Here is a 14,404-nt window from a genome sequence, read left to right on the forward strand (position 1 = left end):
CTTATGGAAAAACATTCAAGAATAACTTCTTATGACATACATGTATTATTTCTGTAATTTAAAAAAATTTTCAGAATATCTGCTCACACAAAAACTTGTACACAGATGTTCATAGCAACCCTATGTACAAGACCCAAAAAGTGAAAACAACCCATATGTCTAACAACTGATGACTGGATAAACAAAACATTTACATCCATACAACTGACTATTTTTATTCCATAAATAGTAATAAAGTACTGATTCATGCTACAATATAAATCTTGAAAACATGTTAAGTGAAAGAAGCCAGTCACAAAAGACCACATATTATACGATTCCATTTATATGAAATGTTCAGAATAGACAAATCCAAAGAGACAGAAAGTAGATTACTGATTGCCCTGGGGTAGGGGCGTTGAGGAATGGGAAGTGACTGCTAATGGGTTCTGCAATGGGTTGAGTGGTATCCCCCAAAACTTCATGTCTACCTGGAACCTCAGAATGTGACTTTAGTTGGAAATAGAGTCTTTGCAGATATAGTTAGTTAAGATGAAATCAGAGTGGATTAGGGCAGGCCCTAAATTCAATTACTGGGGTCCTTATAAGTAGGCCATGGAAAGACACAGACACAGGAAAGAAGGCCATGTGAAGACAGAGGGAGAAACTGAAGTGATGCAGCCACAAGCCAAAGACTGCCAGGAGCCACCAGAAGCTAAGGAGGAGGCATGAAAGACTCTTCTTTAGAGCGGCAGTCCCCGAGGCACGAAAAAGTCTTCCTTAGAGCAGCAGTCCCCAACCTTTTTGGCACCAGGGACTGGTTTCATGGAAGACAATTTTTCCACAGATCTAGGGGTGGGGATGGGGGATAGTTTTGGGATGACTGAAGTGCATTACATTTATTATGCACTGTATTTCTATTATTATTAAATCGTAATACACGATGAAATAATTATACAACTCACCATAATGTAGAATCAGTGGGAGCCCTGAGCTTGTTTTCCTGCAACTAGATAGTCTCATCTGATAGACAGTGACAGATCATCAGGCATTATATTCTCATAAGGAGTGTGCAACCTAGATCCCCTGCATGCACAGTTCACAATAGGATTCACACTCCTATAAGAATCTAATGCCACCGCTGGTATGACAGGAGGAGGAGCTAAGGTAGTAACGTGAGTGATGGGGGGTGGCTGTAAATACAGATGAAACTTAGCATGCTCACCCGTTACTTACCTCCTGCTGTGTGACCTGGTTCCTAACAGGCCACAGACAAGTAATGATCTGTGGCTCTGGGGCTGGGGGCCCCCGCCCTAAAGCTTTTAGAGGAAGCGGAAGCCCCACCGACAACCTGTTTGGACTTCTAGCCTCCAGAACTGAAAGGGGATACATTTCTTTTTATTTTTTGAGACGGAGTCTTGCTCTGTCACCCAGGCTAGAGTGCAGTGGCACGATCTTGGCTCACTGCAACCTCCACCTCCTGGGTTTGAGAGATTCTCCTGCCTCAGCCTCCTGAGTAGCTGGGACTATAGACATGCACCACTACGCCTGGCTAATTTTTGTATTTTTAGCAGAGATAGGGTTTCCCCATGTTGGCCAGGATGGTCTTGATCTCCTGATCTCGTGATCTGCCCACCTCGGCCTCCCAAAGTGCTGGGATTACAAGCGTGAGCCACTGCACCTGGCCAGGGATACATTTCTGTTGTCTTAAGCCACCCAGCTTGTGGTACTTCGTTAAGAAACAGCTCTAGGAAACTATTACAGGCACAAAATTTGTGATGAAAATGTTCTAAAATTGATGGTTGCACAACTCTGTGGACATACTAAAAACCTTTTTTTTTTTTTTTTTTTTTTGAGACAGAGTCTTGCTCTGTCACCTAGGCTGGAGTACAGTGGCATGATCTTGGCTCACTGCAACCTCTGACCTCCGCCTCCCAGGTTCAAGTGATTCTCCTGCCTCAGCCTCCCAAGTAGCTGGGATTACAGGTGTGCACCACTATGCCCAACTAATTTTTGTATTTTTAGTAGAGACGGGGTTTCATCATGTTGGCCAGGCTGGTCTTGAACTCCTGACTTCAGGTGATCTACCTGCCTCAGCCTCCCAGAGTGTTGGAATTACAGGCGTGAGCCACCGTGCTGGGCCTAATAACTTTTAAATTATATACTTTAGTTGGGTGAATTTTATGGTCTGTGAATTATATCTCAATACAGCTGTTATGAAAAAATATAGCCACAAAATGCTGAAGAACCAATAAGGATCTTGAGTAACCCCAACATGGGAGCTTCCATTTTCAGTCAATCATTCAAAGTCTAAAGTTGAGTGTTAAACATTCAACATTAGTTAAAACAGGATTGGCTGCTGGGTCTACTGCTGATTTGCTGTAGGGCCTTTGGCTTTTTTTTTTTTTGAGATAGGGTCTTACTCTGTCACCCAGGTTGGAGTGCAGTGGTGAGATCTTCGCTTACCGCTACCTCCATCTCCTGGGTTCAAGCAATTCTCCTGCCTCAGCCTCCCAAGTAGCTGGGATTAAAGGTGCACACCACCGTGCCTGGCTTGTTTTTGTATTTTTAGTAGAGACAGGGTTTCCCCATGTTGGCCAGGTTGGTCTTGAACTCCTGACCTCAAGTGATCTGCCTGCCTTGGCCTCCCAAAGTGCTGGGATTACAGGCCTGAGCCACCTCACCTGGCCACCTTTTGGTTTTTTGGACAGAATTCTTTCAACTGTAAGTCAGAAAACGAACACAAACAGGCTTAATCAAAATAACGATAGGAATTTGTCTCACATAATTGATGTCTAGGGTGGGTACTGGCTTCAGGCATCTAAACAGTGTTCCTAGATCTTTGATTCTCTTGGCTGTTTCCTTTGTTGCCTTCATTCTTTGCTGGCTTTCTCTAGGTAGTAGGAAAAGATGGCCACCGGCAGTCCCACGATTATGACTCTTACAGCTCCAGATCAAAACAGACAGCCTTTCCTGATACCTCTGAGAACAATTCCAGGGCGGTCCAGGGCTGGCTCACAGGCTATTCCTAGAGCCAGGGAGTAAGGTGAGCTTCAGCCAAGTCTGAGGCACAGAGCAGGATCACTCAAGAATGGGAAAAGAATGGCTCCCCGAAGGAAGAAAGGCTGGGAATACAAAATATATGTTCGCTATGCTAGGCAAAACTGTAAAACTTGCAGAGTGTCAAACATCATTTCAGCTCAATAAATATTTGCTGAATCAATGTAGGAACCCATAAAACAGAGCTGCTGTGGAGTACTTTTAAAGCATCATGTTCCAAACCCTGATTTCATATTTTAGAGAAGCAATAAAACACAATGGAAGTCAGACAGCGAGGGCATTAGTGAGATGCCATTTTAGCAGAGAGCTACTTCAATCAAGTATAACCTGCTCTAAGTTCCAGATTCCATCTGTATTACACAACAGAGATGCAGTGCTCAGAAAGAATATTCCCTGATTTAACCACCAAAAAAGCTAAGACTTGTCCTGCGTGAAGGAAGGCAGTTCAGGATGAAGGGTCCTGCTACCAGAGCAAACATTTCCTTCTCACTTGAACTGGTGATAATCCGGTGGGTTTCTGATCCAGGATCCAAACGCCTGTTTCCGGAGTGTGCTCCAGGCTTCCTGGTAAGAGGACGCAGCCTCCTTGTAATCTTGGTAGGTATCCAGCTTCTGCACCCTAAAGCACACAGGCCACCAAATACACAGATTCTTACTGAATAGCACACCCTGGGGGCCACCAGACACCTGAGCAAGCAACTGGACAGACTTGTAATGAGAGACTTAGGAAGAGGAGTTCAGTATGCTTTTGTGAAAGTGGATCACACAAACTACGTTATTCTTGTCATACTCAACTAAAACAGGCAAGAAGCCAGGGGTAAAAAGCACTCAGGGTGCATAACATTGCTCCAAGAATGCATTCTCTGCAAGCCTGGCTGCTAAAATTGCCTGCCAGTTTCATCTAACAGCTACTGAACCAACCTGCTGCAGACTTTAACAATAGTTTTACCCAATGCCGTCACTTGGCAGCTCCTCATAACTTTACTCGTGCCGCTGAACTTTCTTGAACAATATGTTACATTTCTTTTTTGAAAAATAAAGCCTCTAACCTTCCCTTTGTTCTTCAGATATACTGAAGACCACCCAGTCTGTGTATGTCTTGAATTTCAATTCTTGTATCCCAAATAAAACATTAAATTTAGAGATTTGTCTTTACATTTTTATTTTGACTTTTGACACTTTCCTAGAGCAACTCTGTCTCCTTTGTAGGGAATTCATGAGACAGCAACGTGAATTAAAACAGTTAAGAATGAACAGAATTCTAGGTTTCTATGGTCCTAGTGGAATCAGAGAAAATAAAAATAATTGTCTACTTTTTTGGTTTAAAAGTTTTCCAGGTGAGGCATGGTGGCTCACGCCTGTAATCCCAGCACTTTGGACTTTGAAAGGCCGAGGCGGGTGGATCCTCTGAGGTCAGGAGTTTGAGACCAGCCTGGCCATCAACCCCGTCTCCACTAAAAATACAAAATTAGCTGGGCATGGTGGCAGGCGCCTGTAGTCCCAGCTACCTGGGAGGCTGAGGCAGGAGAATCACTTGAACATGGGAAGTGGAGGTTCCTGTAAGCTAAGATTGTGCTACTGTATTACATAGCCTGGGCGACAGAGCGAGACACTGTCTCAAAAAAAAAAAAAAAAAAAAGTAACTACCAGTTATCAAAACCCTACTACAAACTAGGCTCTTGGTCATATGCAACACTTCCCTTAATCGTCTCAGTTACCCTGTCTCAAAAACAAACAAACAAACATGCCGGGCATGGTGGCTCACGTCTGTAATCCTGGCACTTTAGGAAGCTGAGGTGGGTGGATCACCTGAGGTCAGGAGTTCAAGACCAGCCTGGTCAACATGGTGAAACCCTATCCCTACTAAAAATACAAAAAATTAGTCGGGCGTGGTGGCATGCACCTATAATCCCAGCTACTCTGGAGACTGAGGCAGGAAAATCACTTGAACCTGGGGAGGCAGAGGTTGCAGTGAGGTGAGGTTGCGCCACTGCACTCCAGCCTGGTTAACAGGAGCAAAACTCTGTCTTAGAAGTATCTCCTTACCTCATATAGGAGGTAAGACATATAGAATATATGGAAACCCAAGAAAGAAGCCAACTGACCACAGATGCATCACTTCAGTATGCGTGATGGTGATGACAAGCGGCCAGCCTCTTCATATAGAAGCTTCTAGCTACTCCTTACTTTCCCCACTGGCATATAATGAAGGATTCACTCGGTCTTTGTCACCAGTTCCTGGGAACCTCTAAACTTTGGAGTTTCTGGAAGTGTCTTTGTCATGCATGGCAGATCTCTCTGATCACATGTGAGTTTATGTTTGAACAGGTAACTCATGGTGGGCCCCCGAGATAGTTTCAGGATGATACTGGTCATGCCAGAAAGACCAGCCATGTAGAGAATTAGGGCTCTGAGACATGTGATATCAGTTTGACCTCTTGGGAGGGGAGGGGGTTGGAGATTAAGTTCAATCACATCATGTGGCCAATAATTCAATCAATCATAATAGCTAATGAAACTCCAACAAAAACTTTGGACACTGATGTCTGAGTGAGATTCCTGGTTGGTGACGGACAGCAATGTGCTGGGAAGGTGATGTGTCCTGAGGACATGGAAGCTCTGCCTTTGGGACCCTCACATATCTTACTATATCCCTTACTATATCTCTCTCCTTTTGGCTAGTACTGATCTGTAGCCTTCATAATAAAACTTTAATGGCAACTATAGTGCTTTTCTGAGTTCTGAGAGATGTTCTAGTGAATAACTGAACATGAGGGGGAGTAGAGACACTCAAATTTGCAGCCAGTTGGTCAGAAGTATGGGTGGTTTGGGGCCCTCCTTAACTTGTGGCAGGTGTCTGAAATGAAGGCAGTTTTGTGGGAACTGTGTCCTTCACCTGTGAGACTTCACCTAACTCTAGATGGTCACTGTCAGAACGTCACTGCACCCACCTACTTGTTCCCAAGAGTGGTTTTAAAGTTCTCTACATTTTTGTTTGAAGAGCAATTTAAGTCATGGAGCTGCAAGTTCAAAAGGAAAAGAGGAGAGTAACACTTGTAACAGAATATATTGCTCTTAGAACACTCCCATTTCCACAGTGATCTCCATCTAGAGGTGGAATCAAAGGAGGGTCTGGAATGGCCAAGCCCCAGTTCTATCCTTAGTTTTTTATAACTCTATACCACCAAACTACCCATCCTCTGCATCTCAGATCATGCATGTATCTGCAAAGAGAGCTATGGGGAAAGAAGAACTTGTCGTCAACAATAAGTGCCACAGGCTTGCCGAACCACTACTCCTGCCAAAGCTTCTTGCTACTCAGAAGCCAGAATCAAAACAGATGTCTTCCTAAAAATGAGAAAACATAGGTCAATAGCATCACCTGAGGGAGTCTGGCCACTTGTCCCTTGCAATTCTGCTTAGCAGCTTCTGGAATGATCTAAACAGTTCCACTTTGCTGATTTGGGATCTGTTTGGAAAAAGAAGGCAAAGACGATTTATTAAGTGTTTAGTATGTTCCAAGCCCCTATCACAAAGATGCCAGGCTTCACATGGTTTTTAGGTTTGAAGATTTCACTTATATTTGGTGAGGAGAAAATCCAGATCTGGATGTCTGATTAGAGTGAGGCACAAAAATGAGTCTAACCTTAAGAAATATCATCAGCGGTGGGATCATTAAAGTGACAAGCCTAAATGGGTACCCTGAGGTGCAATTACAAAATTTTGCCCCAGGATATCTGTAAGACACTTCTGGCTACCTCCTTTCAAGGGAGCTGGCCCCTATGGGTTTACAAGAAATTGAAAGCTTTGTTTCAGAGACATGAGTGCTGTTCCCTGTGTGAATCGTCATTATAAAATCCACTTGGACGAGCCGCCTGAGGCAGAATCCCCGGACTCCTGCCATGGGCATCACAGCCTTTAGAGACTAAGCGTTTGCTCCTAAACAACACAATTCTGGGTGGAGGTCATGGTTTGGAATACTTAAGGAAGTGAGTGTTGATTCTTTATGAGCCCACCCAGGCCTTCGTGGTTGCCTTCTTTTCCCTCATGTACACAATTCACGAGCTGCATCTAGAAACTGGGAAATGCTGTGTGTACCAACAACGTGCAGTCTCTCTTTCACACACCACACCCTGCATCACCCCAGCAGACCAGCAGATCACACCCTCAGTGTGGACACCATGACCATAACTGGTCCACACCCTGCATCATCCAGCAGACCAGCAGACCATACCCTCAATGTGGACACCGTGACCATAACTGCTACACACCCTGCATCACCCCAGCAGACCAGCAGATCACACCCTCAGCGTGGACACCATGACCATAACTGGTCCACACCCTGCATCACCCCAGCACACCAGCAGACCATACCCTCAATGTGGACACCGTGACCATAACTGCTACACACCCTGCATCACCCCAGCAGACCAGCAGACCGCACCCTCAGCGTGGACACAGTGACCATAACTGGTCCACACCCTGCATCACCCCAGCAGACCAGCAGATCGCACCCTCAGCATGGACACTGTGACCATAACTGCTACACACCCTGTATCACCCCAGCAGACCAACAGATCGCACCCTCAGCATGAACACCGTGACCATAAATGGTACACACCCTGCATCATCCCAGCAGATCGCACCCTCAGCGTGGACACCATGACCGTAACTGGTACATGTGAAACAGAGAATTATGGAGTCTGCACAAAATCTCCCTTACCTGGCTGGAACCCAGCGAACTGCTGCTTAAAGGGGAACCCTGAGCCCTCAGACACTGCTCTCCCAAGGCCTTAGCTGGAGTGGCTGCTGGCACTCAGGAAGATGAGGCCATTTTAGCATGAAAACAAAGCAAAAATTAACGGAACTCTCATGAACAAATTAAAGAAAAATAATATAATTAGAGATGGCCAGACATGGTGGCTCATGCCTGTAATCCCAGCACTTTAGGAGGCTGAGGTGAGTGAGCAGATCATCTGAGGTCAGGAGTTCAAGACCAGCCTGGCTAACATGGTAAAACCCTGTCTCTACTGAAAATACAAAAACTAGCTGGGACTGGTGGCGCATGCCTGTAATCCCAGCTACTCAGGAGGCTGAAGCACAAGAATCACTTGAACCCAGGAGGCAGAGGTTGCAATGAGCCGAGACTGTGCCAGTGCACTCCAACCTGGGTGACAGAGATTCTGTCTCAAAAAAAAAAAAAAAAATATACACACACACACACACACACACACACACACACACACACACACACACACGTACATATATATAACTATGGGAAAAATATATGCAAAGAAAGCATTTGGTAGAATTCAACATCCTTTGAATTATTAAAAACCTTTTGGCAAACTAGGACTCGGGAAAAGTACTTACATTTATAAAGGGCAACTATAAAAAATCTATAGCAAACATATGTCCTTAAAATCAGGAATAGGACAAGGGGTACTTGCTATCACCGCTTTTATTCAACATTATACAGAAGGTTCTGGCCAGCAGAACAAAAAAGAAAGAGAAGTGAAAAACAAAAACCAAGTCATCATCTGCAGATGATTTGGATACTGTCAGTTCTAGTCAACACAGTAACGTAAGATAAATAAATAAAAGGAACAGAAGATTGGAAAGAAACACTACAGTTGACCCTTGGACAACACAGGCTTGAACTGTGTGGGTCCACTTACACACAGATTTTCTTCTGCCTCTGCAACCCCTGAGATAGCAAGACCAAAGCCTCCTCTTCTCCTCCTCCCCCTCAGCCTACTCAACATGAAGATGATGAAGATAAAGACCTTTATGATGATCCAGTTCCACTTAATGAATAAATATATTTTCTATTCCTTATGCTTTTCTCTCTGTTTTTTTTTTGAGATGGAGTCTCACTCTGTGGCCCAGGCTGGAGTGCAGTGGTGTGATCTCGGCTCACTGCAACCTCTGCCTCTTACGTTCAAGCAATTCTCCTGCCTTGGCCTCCCAAGTAGCTGGGATTACAGGTGCGCACCATCAAGCCCAGCTAATTTTTGTATTTTTAGTAGAGACAAGGTTTCGCCATGTTGGCCAGACTGGTCTTTAACTCCTGACCTCTAGTAATCTGTCTGCCTCAGCCTCCCAAAGTGCTGGGATTACAGATGTAAGCCACAGCGGCTGGCCTATTCCTTATGATTTTCTTAATAACATTTTATTTTCTTTAGTTTGCTTTATTGTAAGAATACATATATAATACACATAACATACATAGTATGTGTTAATTGACTGTTTATGTCAAGGCTTCTGGTCAACAACAGGCTTGATGTTTTTGGAGACCCAAAAGTTACATGCAGATTTTTGACTGCAAGGGGGGTTTGCGCCACTAACACCCACATTGTTCAAAAGTCAGCTGTATTTGTACATGATGGTCTACAATTAAAAAGTCCCAAAAGAGGCTGGGTGTAGTGGCTTATATCTGTAACCCCAGCACTTTGGGAGGCTGAGGTGGCTGGATCACCTGAGGTCAGGAGTTCAAGACCAGCCTGCCCAACATGGCAAAATCCCATCTCTACTAAAAATACAAAAAATTAGCTGGGTGTGATGGCAGGTGTCTATAATCCCAGCTACTCGGGAGGCTGAGGCAGGAAAATTGCTTGAACCTGGGAGGCAGAGGTTGCAGTGAGCTGAGATTGTGCCACTGCACTCCAGCCTGGGCAATAAGAGTGAAACTGTCTCAAAAAGAAAAACAAAAAACAACAAAAAAAATCCTCCACAAATCCCAAAAGAATTCCCAGACAAATTGGTAGAATTATTATTCTTTTGGGGTTTTGTTGTTGTTGCTATTGTTTGTTTTTTCAGAGATGGGGGGGGTCTCATTTTGTTGCCCAGGCTGGTCTCGAACTCCCGGCTTCAAGCAATCCTCCAGCTCAGCCTCCCAAAGTGCTGGGATTTTAGGAGTAGAATTATTATTCTAGTGATAATGGTAAGGTTAGTGTTTTTATCTAGCAACCAACAGTAATTGCCACAAAGAGGAACAAAAGCTTAATTGCGACAGCAATAACCAGAAAATGGGATAAAAAGCTACCTAAAAATAGCACCTGTGATAACCAAACTCCAGAATGGTCCCCAGTGATTCTTGCCTCCTGGTATTCATGCCCCTTTGCAGTCCCCTCCCACACTTAATAGGGCTGATCTGAATAACCATTAAGACATTACAGGTAGACTGTGGCTTCTGAGGCTAGGTCATGAAAGACACTGGCTTCTGCTTTGCTCTCCTGGATTGCCTGTTCTGGGGGATGCCAGCCACTGGGTCGTGAAGCTGAATACTCTGGTAGCCTTGTGGAGAGGCCCTTGTTATAAGGAACTGAAACCTCCTGCCAACAGCTGACACTGACCTGTCAGCCATGCAAGGGAACCATTTTGGAACTGGATCTTTGAGCCCCAGTCAAGTCTTCAGATGACTGCAGCCGTGGCTGCCATAATGGACCGCAATTTCATAAACTGCTGGGCCACAATTACTTAGCTAAGCTCCTCCTCAATTCCAGAGCCATATAAACTATGTGAAATAATAAATGTATATTGTTGTTTTAAGCTGTTATTTTGGGGGCAATCTGTCACATAGAAACAGATAACTAATATACATTCAGGGAATACATCTAATACAAGATGTGAAAGATTTATATAAGAAAGCTATAAAATTTACTGAAGTTTATGAAAGAAGACCTCAATAAGTGAACATTCGAAAACTACCAGTTATAGGCCAGGTGCAGTGGCTCATGCTTGTAACCCAGCACTTTGGGAGGCCAAGGTGGGCAGATCACGAGGTCAGGAATTCAAGACCTGCCTGGCCAACATAGTGAAACCCCGTCTCTACTAAAAATGCAAAAAAAATTAGCGGGGCGTGCTGGCGGGCATCTGTAGTACCATCTACTTGGGAGGCTGTAGAGAGACAGATGGCTAATAAGTACATAAAAAGATGCTAAACACCATTTGTCATTAGGGAAATACAAATCAATGAGGCCGGGCGAGATGGCTCACACCTGTAATCCCAGCATTTTGGGAGGCTGAGGCGGGCGGATCACTTGAGGTCAGGGGTTTGAGACCAGCCTGGCCAACATGGCAAAACCCCATCTCTACTAAAAATATAAGAATTAGCCGGTGTGGTAGTGCATGCCTGTAATTCTAGCTACTAGGGAGGCTGAGGCAGGAGAACTGCTTGAACCCAGGGGGCAGAGGTTGCAGTGAGCCGAGATTTCGCCACTGCACTCCAGCTTTGGAGACAGAACAAGACTCCATCTCAAAAAAAAAAAAAAAAAAAAAAAAAGACTGTAATGAGATACCATTTCATACCCACTAGAATGACTACAATAAAAAAGACAATAACAAGTGTTGTAAAGGATTCAGGGTAATTGGAACTCTTATAGATTGCTGGTAGAACATAAAATGGTACAGCTGCTAAGGAAAACAGTTTAGCAGTTCCTCAAAAAGTTAAACATAACAATTACCATATGACCCAGTACTACTACTCCTAGATACACCCAAGAAAATTGCAAACATATGGCCATGCAAAAAGTGGTACCTGAAATTTTCATAGTTCTGCATAGCAGCACTACTCACAATAGCTAAAGAGTGATACAACCTGAAAGTCCACCCATGAATGAACGGCAAACAAAATGTGGTATATCCACACTATGGGATATTACTCAGGTCATGAACAGTAATGAAGTACTGATACAGCTACCTCATGGATGTACTTCCAAAACACCATGCTAAGTGAAAGATGCCAGATACAAAAGGTCATATACTATATGATTCCAACGATAGAAAATGTCCAGAATAGACAAATCCACGGAGACAGGCAGTAAATTAAGTAAATTAGAGGTTTCCTAGGGTTGAGGAGAGCCAGGGATAGATAGGTAGTGACTGCTAATGGGTATAGTTGTTCTTTTTGGGGTAATAAAAATGTTCTAGAATTAGACAGTGGTAAAGTGTGAGTTCACAGCCACCATCTCCGGCCCCAATATGCTGTACCTTGCCTGAAGACTTCCAATTGTTTTCTTCGTTGTTCCCTGTGGAAAGCCATTGGCAGTAACATCCAAAGGCTGCTCAGGAACTGCACTCCAGCTGATGGCTATGAAAAGGTAAGAGTCTAGGGTTAAAACTGTTCAATTTCCTGTGAATGTCAGAAGTACTTTAATAAAAATATTTCTCTGACTCTACAGACCCATGAGAGCTGGATATGATGTCACCGGCAACGACTGCTACTTGGATGCTTGGCCTCCAGGGTATAGTAGCCTAAGTGGTTCATAATTCATTATTATTATGATAGTTAACAATCACTGAGGATTTATTTGCTGGGCACAGAGTAAATCCATTAAATAGAATTTCTCACTGAATCTTCCCAATAACCCTGATAAATGATATTCTTCTAATCTGAAGACAAAGAAACTGAGGCCAAGGGAAGGTAAATAACATGCCAGGGGTCATAAGAGCATAAACCTGACCTAGTATGGGTGTCTCTAAAGCTCATACTATGGCCACTAGAGTGGTGAACTGCCTTCCTAGGCTGGGAGGATGTGGACCCTCCGAGGCCACTTTCAGTCAGGGGAGCAGTTACTCCAGGGCAGGTCTAACCTGGATCTCTTACCTGCCCCACAAGGAACAAGTCGACCTGGGCTGTCAGCCCTTTTGGCCTGTACTGCACAGCGGCTCTGTTCAAATAGTAAATCTGACTGCAGTATTTTTAGTTCTTGAACTCCAAAGCCTTTTGGTAAAGCAGATACATTCTGACACCTAAATGTAGAGGGAAAATGCATTCAGTTTAGGCGCAAGCCTAGAGAAAACAGTATCTAGGATTGTGGCTCACATCATCACCCCGAGCCTCAGCAGGTGTGGGGATTTGTTTATTTATTTGGGCAGACAGTGTTCCAGAATAGAATCAAGATTGCAAGAACCGCAAGGCTGGAAGAAGATGCTTCTCCCTTATTCTGAACGGATAACAAAGAATCAAGTCAACACCCTTCAGGGATGTAACATCAAACTCCATTCCTGATACAGGCTTTGAGAAACTTGAAAAGTTTAAGCAGCCGGGCGCGGTGGCTCAAGCCTGTAATCCCAGCACTTTGGGAGGCCGAGGCGGGCGGATCACGAGGTCAGGAAATCGAGACCATCCTGGCTAACATGGTGAAACCCCGTCTCTACTAAAAATACAAAAAACTAGCCGGGCGTGGTGGCGGGCGCCTGTAGTCCCAGCTACTCGGGAGGCTGAGGCAGGAGAATGGCCTGAACCTGGGAGGCGGAGCTTGCAGTGAGCCGAGATCGCACCACTGCACTCCAGCCTGGGTGACACAGCGCGAGACTCCGTCTCAAAAAAAAAAAAAAAAGAAAAGTTTAAGCAGAAACATTAATGTGTTGGCACCTGCTTCCTAGGGAATTCTTCAAACACACCAAAACCCAAAATTATCCTATAATACAAAAGCTTCAGGCCGGGCGCGGTGGCTCATGCCTGTAATCCCAGCACTTTGGGAGGCCGAGGCAGGCGGATCACGAGGTCAGATCGAGACCACCCTGGCTAACGTGGTGAAACCCCGTCTCTACTAAAAATACAAAAAACTAGCCGGGTGTGGTGGCGGGTGCCTGTAGTCCCAGCTACTCAGGAGGCTGAGCCAGGAGAATGGCCTGAACCTGGGAGGCGGAGCTTGCAGTGAGCCGAGATCACGCCACTGCACTCCAGCCTGGGCAACAGAGCGAGACTCTGTCTCAAAAAAAATAAATAAATAAAAATAAAAATAAAAATAAATAAAAGCTTCATTTTTTTCTCTTGTTCTTTGAACAAACTAGGTGCCAACATGATGCTGGTCTAGAATGAAGCAGAAAGCAACTGCAAGTACCAGAATAGGAAAAACAGAAAACATCCTGGGTACAGTGCCTAGGGCTGCCTTTAAAAAAAAAAAAATATAGGGATATAGTTCACATACCATAAAATTTACCCGTTTAAAGTGGGTAATTCGATTGTTTTTAGTATATTCATAGAACTGCACAACTATCATGGTAACGTAATTTAAGGAATTTTCATCACCCCAAAAAGAAACCTCGTAGCTATTAGCATTCACTCTCTGTTCCCTGGTAACCACTTAAATTTTTTTTTTCTTTTTGAGATAGGGTGTCTGTTGCTCAGACTGGAGTGCAGTCGCATGATCTTGGCTCATTGCAACTTCTCAGGCGATCCTCCCACCTCCGCCTCCCAAGTTGCTGAGACTACAGGCATGCGCCACCATGTCCGACTAATTTTTAAATTTTTTGTAGAGATGGGGTTTTGTCATATTGCCTAGGCTGGTCTTGAACTCCTGGGCTCAAGCAATCCTCCCACTCCAGCCTCCCAAAGTGCTGGCATTACAGGCGTGAG

General features: G+C 44.4%; 1 protein-coding gene across 11 annotated transcripts in view; it reads right to left on the reverse strand.

The window, feature by feature from the left end:
* Positions 1 to 210: 210 nt before the first annotated feature.
* Positions 211 to 14,404, reverse strand: part of ADAT1 (adenosine deaminase, tRNA specific 1) — a 28,037-nt gene continuing 13,843 nt past the window's right edge. For 5 of the 11 annotated variants that reach the window (XM_025369388.1, XM_025369397.1, XM_025369394.1 and 2 more), the window contains 2 exons: positions 6,422 to 6,508; positions 211 to 3,658 (listed from right to left, as the gene is read on the reverse strand). In XM_025369388.1, coding sequence (XP_025225173.1) covers positions 3,526 to 3,658; positions 6,422 to 6,508 — 220 coding nt within the window. In that variant the 3' untranslated portion in view covers positions 211 to 3,525. Of the gene's footprint in view, positions 3,659 to 6,421; positions 6,509 to 12,030; positions 12,131 to 12,646; positions 12,793 to 14,404 lie in introns of all 11 variants that reach the window. The other 6 variants (XM_025369392.1, XM_025369393.1, XM_025369390.1 and 3 more) reach the window with 3 other exon arrangements.

Source organism: Theropithecus gelada, chromosome 20 (genome assembly GCF_003255815.1).
Source record: "Theropithecus gelada isolate Dixy chromosome 20, Tgel_1.0, whole genome shotgun sequence".
Taxonomy (NCBI): domain Eukaryota; kingdom Metazoa; phylum Chordata; class Mammalia; order Primates; family Cercopithecidae; genus Theropithecus; species Theropithecus gelada.